Source organism: Scophthalmus maximus, chromosome 4 (assembly GCF_022379125.1).
Source record: "Scophthalmus maximus strain ysfricsl-2021 chromosome 4, ASM2237912v1, whole genome shotgun sequence".
NCBI classification, from domain to species: domain Eukaryota; kingdom Metazoa; phylum Chordata; class Actinopteri; order Pleuronectiformes; family Scophthalmidae; genus Scophthalmus; species Scophthalmus maximus.
This window is the reverse complement of record NC_061518.1, coordinates 10,363,688-10,377,852: the sequence shown is the minus strand read 5'-3', so window position 1 is coordinate 10,377,852 and position 14,165 is coordinate 10,363,688. Positions and strand designations below refer to the sequence as shown.

The 14,165-nt window shown below is 41.0% G+C and overlaps 1 protein-coding gene across 2 annotated transcripts in view; it reads right to left on the bottom strand.

Annotated features, from left to right (window-relative positions):
- Positions 1–14,165, bottom strand: part of lgr4 (leucine-rich repeat containing G protein-coupled receptor 4) — a 29,090-nt gene that overhangs the window by 6,826 nt on the left and 8,099 nt on the right. For both annotated transcript variants that reach the window (XM_035627906.2, XM_035627905.2), the window contains exons 2-11: positions 13,591–13,662; positions 8,486–8,557; positions 7,273–7,344; positions 4,712–4,927; positions 3,121–3,192; positions 1,548–1,616; positions 862–933; positions 622–693; positions 405–473; positions 246–317 (exon numbers count right to left, since the gene is read on the bottom strand). In XM_035627906.2, the coding sequence (XP_035483799.1) occupies positions 246–317; positions 405–473; positions 622–693; positions 862–933; positions 1,548–1,616; positions 3,121–3,192; positions 4,712–4,927; positions 7,273–7,344; positions 8,486–8,557; positions 13,591–13,652 (848 nt within the window). In that variant the 5' untranslated portion in view covers positions 13,653–13,662. The remainder of the gene's footprint in view (positions 1–245; positions 318–404; positions 474–621; positions 694–861; positions 934–1,547; positions 1,617–3,120; positions 3,193–4,711; positions 4,928–7,272; positions 7,345–8,485; positions 8,558–13,590; positions 13,663–14,165) is intronic.

Sequence of the window (14,165 nt, the reverse complement as noted above, 5' to 3'; positions counted from 1 at the left end):
GAGTGGGGAAAAAAAAGTTTCAACAAATAGACAACTGGAATGAAACAATGAAGACAATAAGTTGGATAATTTAGTGAAGTTCAACTTCGTGAGATTTAATTAGGCCATAAACAATTTCCCTATGCATCAGTATGTATACTTTCTAAAACGCATGAATGAGAATTTAAATTTGGTAGGGAGGAATCTCTATCCATAAATCCTAACTATTTGTAATGTACATTTTAAGTACTATTCAGGTTTCTTACAGCGTGCGAAGCAACTTGAGATCCTCACACAGATCAGCGGGGGTGGACGATATCTTGGTTCCTGACAGGGTCCTGGAAGTATAATAACCTCATCAGTCACTTATGAGAAAAAAAATGAAAGCATACGCAACTGCAGACGCTGCATTTAAGTTCACTTACAGACTCTCAAGGTTATTAGTCCACGTAAGGATTGGGAAGTCCTGCATCATACTGGCCCCACGCAGCATCCTGAAACACATTGGGGACCAACAGTAAGATCAGTCATGAACATCAAAGCATGAGCTGGTATGTACGAAACAAGACACACGGACCCTTTAAAACACACAGTTCACACAGAACTCATTCGTGGTGATTTGTTCTCGACAGCTGGACTTACAGGGAGTGGAGGTCGGACAGATTCTGGAAAGCAGAGGCGCCCACGAAGGACAGGGGGTTGTCATACAGATGTCTGTCAGGGCAGCAAGAGCATAGGGGAAGAGTTCAAACCAAAGTCATTTACTGTGCAAGAATGGCACCATCTTCTGGACGGTCACCTGGTGAAGCCATGTCGGATAATACACTATGTGAAAGCATACTGTGCACTGTGCATTACCGCAGAGGGGGAGTTTGACCTTACATGGTTCGCAGCAGGGGGTTGTTACGGAAGGCCCCTTCAGGTATAGAGGCAATATCGTTGGTGTGAAAGCCGCTGCAGGAGGAAGGTCAAAGAGATGATGTCAACACACTTTGCTCAACATGGACTCAACATACAAGTTACGTTGTTATATGTTAAACGTACAAAGACAAACTAATGATAATGATACAAAAGGCATCGAGTGTTCGACCAAATCAAGCACAAATAAAAGATGTCAAATTAATATCTAGGTTTTCTACAGAAAATGTGGTCTGTGGATGAATTATTTATCAGGGAAAGCAGGGGGGCATTTAGCCTTCAAAATAAAAGCACAAATGTTAAAACTAGTATAAGAATTTCAATAAATGTATTTCTCTGTAATCATCAGAGCCACTAGATACACTTTTTGTTTGTGTAAGAGCAAAATAATGATTTATAATTATAATAATAATACTATTATTTGTTAAGAATGTGAATAGGAAGTACTAAACCTCACAACATCTGTAGTTAAAAAATTGACTGAGAGGGAGACTGTTACATTCAAAGCTACTTTGTCAGATATTTGTCTTCTTACATAAAAACTTAAAGACTTTTAAAGCTTCCTTCGTGCTCTGATGATGTCACCAGCCCGACTTAAATGTCAAAACACAAAATTCCCTTCCGGAGCAGGAACGGGACAATGCACTCACACTTCCTTCAGTTTGGGCAGAGCCTCTATTGCTTTGGGAAAAACCATCAGGTTGTTGAAGTTCAGATCTCTAGGGTGAGACAGAGAGAGAAAGAGGGAGTCAGTTCTGGGTCTTGGCATTATGGAAAAAGCAAAGAAAAAAACCCATCCCTCTAAAGCCCACCAGTTAATGGTAAAAAAAAACTGTCTACAATTAAACATTGTCAATACAGGAGTGTACAGTTCTCTCTGTGACTGTGGTCAGCACATAGTCACACACTTATTACTAATAACTACGACTGACAGCATTGTTATGATCCTATAAACAAAATATAGGACTTTGCTGAGTCATGAATAATTTGACTCTTTGAGCAGCGATAACCAATGAGGAACTGTCCAATACAAGTACTCAAAGTACTGTAAACACATAATCCCAAAAACTGTCCATGTTGAACTGCTGGAATTAAAACACATGCTTTAAAAAGCTGTTAAAGCATGGAATCTTATTCCAGACACATTGTGTTACAAGCAGCTGAAGCTTGAAATTTTGTCTGTAGCTTTGTACATTATTGATTAATCTGTTAATCGTTTTTTGAAATCAATTATGAATTGGTTTGTCTACAAAATGTCCAATTGCAATTATATGGCACCCAGAAAAGCAGAAAAGCGTCTAATTTGCAAAGCCTGAACAAGGAACGACAGAAGGATAATCCATCATTAAAAATGTTTTAATCTTTTGTCCATTGAATAATTAACTCATGTTTTCAGCACAGGACCTTGGTTGTTTACAAACCATCACCAACACCTCAACCTCCTCTCTTAAAGCATATTATACCAAACACAAGCGAACACTACAGGCTAGAAAACATTGAAAAGCTATAATGCAGAACAGCCTTTAAGAATTTTAATATGGGCCTGCATAACACACAGTATTAGGGACATACTGATGGGGAAAATATTTTGAGAATACAGTCAAAATATTACAAAAAGAAAAAAAAATCTCCAGCCATTTCCTCCAGCCCAAAAGAAGCCATTTACTCCAAGTGCGGGTGGTTCTTTCCTTGGAATAGTCCTGATACTGATGTTAATGTGATGCTGATGTACCAAAAGATTAGGTATTTCATTATTTGTGAAACTAGTACTAAAGTAAAACATAACAAGATGCTCCACATTCCTCACTTCAACAAATGACATGTAACCTAAAAAATACAGCATTATTCTAGCAGTATTATGACTTTTCTCATGTTACGACTTTACTCTGGAAATCTTTTCAATGCCAAATGTACCACACTGGAAGTTTGGATTAAAAAGAAGTGTGAGGAAATCCCTGGTCTCCTCTAGATATCTGTGTGTTGTACAGTAGCTGTTTGCCATTGGGTACGGCTGTGTGGCAGGAGGAAGTGAACAGTGGGAGGGCAGATTTGATAAGCATCGTGTACTTTGCTCTATTTATCCTAGAGCAATTAAAGGAGGAAGTGGACACAATGATGTCTGGAGGACTGGAGCAGAGGTGGGTGGGGGAGCTGTTAGCACACACAAACACGAGCGCAAACAAACTCAAACTGATGCACACAGCACGACGGCGGCCCACTTACAGTGTCTCCAGGTTCAAGAGTCCAGCAAAGCAGTTTTCTCCTATCGCTTTGATTCGGTTGTTATGAAGATGCCTGGAAAAAGCAAAAGATGATTAACACACATCTGCGGGATTTTTGTGCCGTGACAGATTTTTTTTTTTAAATCTTTCTTTTGTGAAATCAGGTGTCTCTACTGTACGTGTGTATGCAAAAGACTTTCCTGACCCAATAGATATAAAGTATTTTCTTCCTGTTTATCCTGGCATGTTTATGCAAACCCTGCAGCAATACCATCAGTATGTGTGTGTGTGCGTGCGTGCGTGCGTGTGTGCGTCTATAACAGCAGCAGTGGAAAAAGAAATGCACGTTTGAAACAATCCCTCAGATTTGTAATGCACCACACTCAGTACTTGTTCAAGTTCCTCTCATGGACGTTTCTAAGAATTTCCAACCTGGCATAAAACAAAAAGATTATCTTGATTTTACATTACCGACTGATGGACTTGAGTAACTTTTCCAAAGTGTCATTTACATTCAAATGCAAACCCCCAGTGGCATATTTTACTCTAAAAGTACGTACACACACACACACACACACACACGCGCATACACACACGCACACGAGCAGCAACCCATTTTGTTGATTTAGTAACTAAGTTGTGGAAATAAATACTAAACCATGCTTGTGTTTTGAATCTGATTTGCAGTCACTCAAGAGGAAACATTAAGAGTTCGAGGAGAACACAAGGAGAAGTACTTTGCATTGATTTGTGGGGACCAAATAATGCAGAAAATATATTTTAAAAAACAAAGTAGGAATTGCAGCTTCTTTGGTTTAGATGCAGCAGCAGCACTGACAGATTTTACCAACCAACACCCAGGAAGGTAGAGACAAGATCTTAAAGTTAGCTAATTATAAAAATTATCATCTATAAAAAAATTTCCACCCAGTCATTACATGTTACAGCTCAGACATTGATGAGACCGACATCGTTGCACTGCAGAGAATTTGCATGTGTTGGTTTTCAACTCGAGAAATATCCTGATCTACTTAACGCTCAATGATTTTACTTCTTCAGCCTCCCCCTCGGGTCATTTTAGTAACACGAGAATGTACTCAGTCAGTGTGCCTGGTTAATTAAGGTTCGTTGAGAAAAAAAAAAAAAGTACACCAGCAGGTTGTTCCGGCTGAGTCATTTAGTGTGGGTCTATGAAGACTGCACGCACGAAGCTCAGGCTTCTCACCAAAAGCCATGATTGATTAAATGTCATGATGTGTAACTGGAATTTTTTTTGAAAGAATTAATCGTGAGGACGATGGACCGTGAAAACTTAATAACATCTATTTACAAAATTTTGTTCATTTATCACTGATCTTAAACACATCACTATATCTTGTTCAAGTTGATATCGACTATGACTGGGACATTTTAGTACACCTGAAGAAATCAGTGCATACCCATGAACTGAACAGCTGTTCTAAATCCACCGTCAAGGCCCGACCAGCCCGGAGCATTAGTCAAATAGATAACCTGTAAACTTTGGCACTTTGACACGCTGTACAGATTTCCAATCTAAACCTCAATTAGACTCATAGCTTGACATGACTTACAGCACAACTAGACTGGTGAGGTTTGCAAAGGCGTTGTCTGGTATGTACGAGATGCGGTTGAGTGCCAACGTCAGAGCCTGCAGATTCGCCTGGTGCCGCAGAGAACCGATGGGGATCGCCGTCAGATTGTTATCGTCCAACCAGAGGTGGCGCAGCTGCTGAAGGCCTTCGAAACTGTCGTTTGGAACCGTGGTGATGTGGTTCGCATCCAGGCGACTGCAAAACACCGAGTTATTCAATCAATGTGATGCTTAAACTAAAAAAATACATGTGATTGCTGCTGTAAAGGTCTTGAAAACAGCATTTTGAAAAGGAAAATGATTCAAAACAACGTTTAATGAGTTAGTAGGCAAGGGTTTGGGTCCAATCAGCTGCAAATAAACTGCACCACAAAGTTCCTATAACATCGCCTACGTCCTCTCAGAACATCCGGAAGATAAAACAGCACCTAATTTTGAATCTGCATTCACCATAGAACTCATGTTGACTCCACCCCAGGTGGTATTTGCTCGACCTCTCATGCCATTCGTCTTGGCGCAGAGGGCCAGAAGCTCAACATCAACATCCTCCCAGACTACAAATGACTCAGGGACATATCTGATTATTACCAACATCTTGCAACTGCAGGCTCAGGTTTGCGCTTCGCTCTGTGGCTCCACTGCCTGTTTGCAACCACCGCAGTGATCTAACACTTTCATCACCTCTGAAACATGGATTAATTTTTTTTTAATTAGTGTTACTCTCACATATGATGCTGTTGATATTTTGGGAATCCAGTGTATTAGTGTTCACCATGAACTATAATGTACTGGAGAGCATCAACCCAAGGAAACTGATAATATTCACCAATACCACAATACCTTAGTTGTAATAAAGGACACAATGAAGGAGACTTCATTTAAAATAGGTATTGTTGGTGTTTTTACCACCATCACGGAACAGTTTTCTCCTGCGATCCTCCTTCACTAAGTGTCTCGTCCTCCCTCAAAATTCCTCAAGTGTCTGGGCTGGAAGAAAAACAGTCTTGATTGACATTTAGCTCTCTAAGGCTTTATACAAACCAAGTCCTGACTCTGCCAAAGCATATTACTTCAGCTACAGACCTTAAAACCCTCAAAGAGCAAAGACATCTGTTAAAAAAGAAAAGAACAGAGGAACAAAAAAAGAGGGGAAATAAGGGATGCAAGGAGGGATACTGAGGAGTGATAATAGCTGAAAGCTGGATTTTCAGCACGTTTCTCCAGATGGATCCGTTCCTCCTTTAGCCCCTGTCAAATTCAAAAGCAGTGGCGGTGGTGGGAGGGGGCACAAATAAAGACGTGTACATGTTATGGTCTCAGTGCAACTGACATTCAGTGGACGCAGAGGGCCGACTGTTATGAGTAAACACACAAGCTCGGTGAAAACCCAGCAATCCAACATAAGGACAGAAGAGCGAGCAACAGTTCTGCTGAATAGAACTGACCTACATTTGCACAGGGCTGTTGCTGGGCTTAGGGCACAACAAACACTGCAGCACGGGTAAAGTATGTGATATGAGTGGAGCCGCCCCTAAATGACATCAGCAACGTCGATGAGTAAATAATGACTATAATAATTTCAAATGTGTAACTTAGAGGAAGAGTGAAGGCTTTACCCTCACCATACTGATGTCTTACCCGAAAAATAATATTTAACACACTCTAAGTGATGGCCGCTGTTTACGTCAAATGTTTAAAAAAAAATCTGCATTGTTTATTCTGTAGAATAAAAGATTTAATATCGGTGAACATAAGTGCTGTGAAAAGCTAATATCGTTAGTATCGGCCAACCAATATTTAAAAAAAACGCCAAGTATCGATCTCAACTCCATTCCCACTGACAAGTTAGTCGCCTCAAACTTAACTCTCCACTGGTGCCTAAATATCAACTTTTGCATAAATTTGTTTTGCAAATTTGAATCACAAAACAAACGTTCAGGACTTCACATATCGTTTCTGCACTGCTGCTTCTGCTCTAGCTTTGTGAGTTACTGTCTAGAACGTGGTTGTTAGTTTGGCACAAACACTGGGAATTTCACTTTGGATGGTCGGCTGTGTAAATACACCGCGGTGCTGAATCTGACAGCGGCTCTGACGACTGCAGCACATCTTCCTGTCGAAGAATTCAGGACAAGACACCTCTCTCATCAACTGCAACCTCTAGAGCAAACAGGGGGCTATACACAAAACGCACTAACTGGTCTGGAGTGACCTTATGGCTTGAGACTGCCATAGTAGAATTATTTCTATTTCTTATTTTTATGAATGACTGCACCATCACCACCCTTTGGATCATTTACATGTTCCACCCACAATTCAAAAGACAAATTTCAGACCAAAGCTGAGGCAATGCTGCAAGGCCCAGTTTGACAGTACCACCAAATGAAGCTACATTCATCTAATAACATATCTGACCAACACGATGTCACTGCCAAATAATAATTACAGTCTATGCAGCAATAACAGGGAGTGTTTCCCTGATATGTAAAGGTCCACAACAATTTTAAAGGGTGTGAGTGTGAGGGTGAGTGTGAGACTTACAGAGACTGGAGAGCATGAAGGTTCTTCAGGGCCGCACCAGGCACAGTCTTCAGCTGATTATTCTGGAGCATCCTGAAGGTACAACGGCAAAATGATCATTTCAACTCAACTCATAACACTTTTTTTTTTCTAGTATCATCAATCTAAATCTGATGCTAACTATGCTAGTGGGCTTTCTGAAGGTCTCCTCTGTGTGTTGTTGTTGTTAATGTTGATCCACACTGGTTACAATTAATCACTTTGGCAGAGACACAGGTTTTCCTGCGTTTTCGTGTCAGAATAATAAATAATACTTTAGTTTTCATTTCTGTTGACTATCAATTACTCAACATGAGCATATATAAATTGCCTCCATGTGTTTGGTGTTTTTCAGTCTGGTATCCAAGACCTCACCTGTAGCTCAACAGGACTTTAAACTTTTGGCTCATTAAAGAATCAACAGAGTCCAGTGTCCGCATCTATCCAAGCATACTGGTGTGTGTGCTGCCTGACTATTTTCACAGAGACACAGAGCTGCTTTCAGATATGAAGTGGAGTCACGGCACTTTCATGAAGTTTTTCCAGATGGGCTGTATGTGTGAATGCCAATGTCCGCAAATGTTGCTCTGCACATTTTGCGGTACTTCTCCTGCCAGTCTCCTGGCAACATTTCTGCGATATGTCCAAGTGAGCCCATGTGAGAATACAGCAGTAAAATCTCCGGAAGAGTCACCTCTCACCTGGATGTTCCAGAAATGGCCCTGCTGTCGTGAACGCGTCTGACTCGGACAATGTCCTTCTGCATTCTTCATATGTGAACGGCAAACTCTGGAAAATGTCTGGGGCCGATAATACCGGACATTTTCTGGAGTTCATGTCTGAATGCAGCTACAGTTTCCAATTCCAAATGGATGTAAGCTGCATGGCTATGATTAGGGTGACAATAACCTACAGCACTGCAATGTTACCACCAACTGCAGTATTTACCCTCTCCCCCCCAGTGTGTGGAAAACTTCACGCTGTCACAGCCAAAATTGTGTGTGTGTGTGTGTGTGTGTGTGTGTGTGTGTGTGTGTGTGTGTGTGTGTGTGTGTGTGTGTGTGTGTGTGTGTGTGTGTGTGTGTGTGTGTGTGTGTGTGTGTCTGTGCGTGTGTCTGTGCGTGTTTGCGTGCGTGCGTGCGTGCGTGTGTGTGTGCTGACACTGGTGGAGGTGGCAGGGAGGTTGTATACTTACAGGACTTTGAGCTGATGCAGTCCAGACAGGGCTTCCGGGTGGATGAATGACAGGTCGTTTCCCGCAAGTCGTCTGTGTGAGAGAAAGAGTCAAGTTTACATTTAAGACATTTCTCATAAGCTACTAGAAACAATATTTTTTTTCTGCAATACACACTGTAACAGCCACGGGGTATATTGTATTTCTAAATAAGGCAATGCATAGTGTCGAGGACTTCACATCCAGCGCCTATGTAGATCAAGTTACGGCTCTCAAAGAGCTGAACACGGGTTCTGGGGGTGTCAAAGACATGCGTCTGTGCCATTGCCTGTTGTCACTTCGCCCGTCGCCCACAAGAGATTAGAACTTTTCCTGGATGTCCCCTCCTCAGATCCCTTTCTGTGCCTCCCAACCATCACTGCCCAATGCTTTCTTTAGAGACAGTAAAAAGACAATTCACCACTGATACAAGCTCCGTATGGATATAACATTATTTCCCCATTAACACTTCTTCATTTGTGCGAGGTCCGACATTACCAATAGCCCAATGCCTCAGTGGCCTGGGGCCAGTAAAAGTTGATGTAGAAATTTGGTTGACCACTGGTCCATCCGCTTGACAGTTGCTTGGACGTGATATCCCAATATATCACAGATTTGGTGTGAAGGTAAATTTAAGTTCAGAACTAGTGTAAATCTGCTGATTATAGTGTTTCCACCCAAATTGACTGTTATTGCGGGTGTCACGTCATATAGCAGTCTAACGTCAGCTGAATAAATACTGAGGTACTTGTGGCTTAGGTCGCCATGCACCCAGCTACAGTAACCACTGAGGCTGTTTGAAGTTGTCTGGTATTAAAGTCAATACAAAAATCTGAAATAAATACTGACATGATCATACACTAGTCCTTTCGCCTTGTAGCCAAAGTTGCTGTGTGATGCCTAACTGTTTTTTATGTAAGGTCAAAACAATATAGACAGGCTACTGATACATTTATTGTCACTGGTTCCAATGTGTTCAATGTGGGACTTTTCTCTTCCAGCCGGTCACTGTGCAGCTTTTACTGTAGCTTTTACTGTAGCTAACGTTGATAACTGATGTGGACTTTTCGAAGGAAGTCGTTTCTTGCAGAAAGTAGCGACAAAATAAGTCCGAATGTTTCACAGTGTTCAGTTTTATTCAAACAAAACACGGACAGGAGTGTAAACAAGCAACGCAATATAATGTTGGCATCCCATTTACGGCGCTGTGCCCTTTTAATTATGTACTTGTAAATGTTTAAGGAATATCTTACAGTGCAAGGGGCTGATTGTCATGTCGTTTTACATAATGTTGTTAGAGGGCCACTATAATTAACATTTTTCAAGATTATGGGGGAAAGTATTTTTCATATTTTTGTCTTTCAGGGGCATGTAGAACTCTGATCTACAGGCCAACTGGGACAGCGAGAAGAGAATCGTTATGTTGGACTGGACACTGATTTATCATTAGACAGCTGCTTCAGTCTCTGTACAAATTACTTGAGGGGGAGGGAACCCCTCCCTTTCCTGCTCAGAACAGGAAGTGTATAAGAAATAGGGGTGTAAATAAGCATGGGACAGAAAGACTGGCACACAAGAGCCCAAGTATACTATCTGGCCCGAGAGATTAGCGACACATTTATCACTCTGCAATGTGAGTCAGTCCAGGCCGAATTCCCTGCAACAGGAGCTGCTGGCTGTGAGCCTGAGAACCAAAGCTCACTGTGTTAGAAGACCACATTCACCTCACGCAGACTCAAAACCTCACCTTTTGTTTGTGTGCAATATATTTCAATAAAAAAAAAAGATCTAAATTCAAACACCCCCCAAAAAAACCAAGATGTGGCTGCCGCAGAAACTACGTCTTATTTTAATAAATGCAAAGTCCCAACTAAGTGCAATGAAAATAGACTCTGTAGATAAATCATCTGTACGTCTGAAACTCCAGCTTCCAGGCCGTATACATGGCCAGCGAGACAAATTGATCTGGCACCAAAGATAATTTATGTTGGAGTAACAGACGAGCCAGTGAGCACAGTTTGCAGGGACACAGTTCCAGTGGTGAAAAAGGACAATTTTGAGAGTCATTTGTGGCCAGTCACAGGTTTACTGTTCATTTTGTTTTGCTCGACAGGAAGCTGTCATGAAAACACTGTTGATTCCGAATGATTTGTCTCTGAGACAAACCTGATATTCAACTATTCATAATATCACCAAAACGACAAATCAATCAATGGGAACATTTACAAGCATATGGATGCCTACACATGAAAAATTAGAACCCCATCGTTTTATCTGTTGGCCATTATGGAATCTTTTATTTTACAGATTATTTTTTTGAAAAAATGTAAATTTCAGTTGAAATGTTACATTAAAAAAAGTTAAACTTTAAAATATCAAGCCTCAATTACATGTCTAATTCATTAGGGTTTGATAACGAAATCTTAAAAATCATTGCATATATATATATATATATATATATATCGACCAATATATGGGAATTTTTTACTCCTTAATAGCGGCATAGGCCCCCAAAATACCTACCTATAATATTTTAATATGACTTAATTCCTTGAAAACTCACAACCAATAATCAATAATCACAAACCACTAATTCCCACTTGCAAACATGGTTTGACAAAAACTTTTCAGTTTTCACAACATAGACAGCTTCTTCGCCTCTTGCATCTCTCGCAGTACTTTGTCCCCCCGGGCTTTGGTAAGGACAGAAGAATGTGCTAAATCTCACTGAGGAAAGACTAAATCCTCTCTCCTTGTGCAACACCACTCCCACAGGTTCACCTTTGTCAATGGTAAATTGACAAAGAGCCCTGCAGTGTGGTCTGACAGCTGTAAAGGGCACGAACACGAGTTGCTGACATCACTGAGAAAAAACAGGATTTGAGCCTCAAACTTTGCAGTAATGTTAGAATTTTATTTGTAAATCGGGAAACCGCTGTGGCAAAAAACCCAAACAAGCTCCCACATGTGCAACACACACCTTTCTATATCACTGTTGATGTAGGCAGCTGTGCATGTGCTGATGACTTCATTTACTTTGTTCATGTTTTCGATGAAAATGTTCGCTGGACCCTTTTTCAATAACCCTGTCATTGTAACAGAGTGAAGTGTTAGTGATTCTCCTCATGGATTAATGTTACAGGGATTTTATTTGGAAACCTGAAACTCCCCTGGCTGAATCATCAATATTAAGATTTTACTGTATTAGAAATTCAAATATCTAGTTATTTGTAAAAACAAAACAAAAAAATCGACCTACCTGCGCTCATAAAGAAATAACCTCCGAGTAGGAGTTAACTACAACTCACATGATGCATTTCGGCAGGAAACATCCAATTCATTTTAGATTAAATTCAGCAGCTGTAGACCGGTTTCATTTCAAGATGCAACAAAGAAGTGAATTATATTTACTAATGGTCTTATTTATGCCTCTGACGGGCTTCCCCATTGCAGCAGGCTCTTGGGCATCATATATAACTTTGGAAGTTGTCCACTAAGCCAAAACTTAGGACATAACGTGACTTCTCTGAAAATGAACTTTGTTTCATAAAGAACATTTCAAAACGGGGCAACACAGTAGGGGACAAACTTTCATGGAACCAGCGGCTCCTTTCTCCTGCAGTAACCAATATTACATATCCTATTCATTTAACTGACTTACTGAAATAAACCAAATGAGCAAATAAATCCAGACCATAACTAAAAAAAAAAAATGGAAGAATTGTCGGCGAGCCAATGCGTTGTGTTCACTGACTAAATCGTCTCTCCACAGCTGGGGATTTCGACATCGATCGAAAGATTATAGTACTTTTCATTCAAATGAAAGTAATTTCATGGATGCTTTACAAAACAGGAAAAATAGACAGGAAAAATCCAGGTGTCTGTATAGTCTATTGGTCGCAGGTAATTTTTAAGAATATAAACAAACTGCAGTGGAGACAGAGCATACCTGTCAGCACATCGGCTGAGCTTTGTTGTGCCTTTGGCAAGAAAGAAAGAGAGCAGGGGAGATTGCGTGACTACGGAGGGAAGAGTCCTCCCTTGTCTTCACTCCTGTCGTGAAAGAGGATGGCCCACTCTCTTTCTCTGTCAACTCTTACTCTCCCCGCCTTTGCCCTCAGGACCCATGCTCTGGTTCACTGACACTGCTGCAGCCCCCTAAAGCGAAAAAGTCATCTACCTCAGTTCACTGCGACGAACCCAGGAAAAAGGTTAAACAAACCCCAGTGAGCCGAGGGTGCGCGTCAATCAAAACAGCGTTCTTTGAAAACGGATGCCCCCAAACTGACGAGAGTCGATCCATTATGACGATCGAAAGACAAGGAAAAGAAGTCGCGGCGAGACAAGGTTGCTTTTTTTGCCCGTGTTGCCATGGAAACCATTGTTTTGCCCTCTTCCTTCCTGTCCTGCATTCCTCCACACAATTGTGATGAAAAGTAAATTGCCTTTCGACAAAAGCAAATTGGGGTGTTGTATGGAAGAGAAGAGGGTGAAGACTCAATGGCTGAAAGATGCACGAAAAAACAAACAAACATGTCGACCGAGTGGAGATGCAACTGCTGTTTGCTCGCTGGTCACTTTGAATTCTCAGGGCTGCGTGTTACCTGATATCAGGTAGACAGATTTTTATCTCCGACTCCCAGCAGCACCGAGCCAGACAGCGGAATATTTAAAAGAGTAAAGAAATAACAAACACACAGGAAGATTAGACGTAGGCCACTCAACAAAGGCCCACAGCATAGATGTGCTGTTTCCACACTGATAATCCCTTAAAAGCAAAAAATCCACACAGGACGTCACATGATTGCAGCTTCAATACATGTCGTCTCACCTCATCTTTTTAATTGAGGTTTACTGCACCTTTTATAACTGCCCTTGTTCAACTCAGGAACGGTGAGTGATTCGTTACCTCACGTAAAGCTGCGCTCTACTTTAGATGGAGAAGAAGGGCGTGTTGTGTGCCTGCACTTTGTTTTGCAGTGCAGACTCGAATGCCCAGGTGTGCATATCATAAAGCCCGGCCCTCGTGTCAACATTGTACAGAGTAAATACATCATTAGCGAGAGAAGGAGGGGGCATGTACTCACAGTTCTTCCAGATAGGGGAAGTTGTTGAATACATGTGCTGGAAGCTCAGTGATGTTGTTCATGCTCAGGTCACTGTGGAAAAAAACAAAAAGAATCAGTTAGAAACAAGGTACAACTCTGAGCTCAATGAAAAGCTTTGAATTGGAGTTTGTTAAACTTGGGTTAAGGTCACCCCAGACTGGGTGAGGGTCACATGTTAAATTCTATGTTTTTTTTCCCAACAACAAATCACATATTTAAATTTTCTTTGTGATTATTTAACAATTTTGCTTGTTTCTGTTTTGAATCCTCAGAGTTTAACAAGAGAATCAATTCTCAAATGTCTCAAAATATAATCATCTGTCTGCATCTTATGTTATCAACTGAACAACAGAAAACATGCAAATGAGATAGTAATGGTAAACTGCGCGTGTGTGAATATATATATATAAACAGGGTAGCTGTGTCACACATCCTTCGTGAGTGCTGTGAGTTTTTTTGGAGTGCAACATGAATGAAAAAACGTCTGGAAAAAGCCCTTCTCTTTAGCCGCAGGGATTTTCATTTCTCAAACCAACTTCAAGCAAAGATAGGCG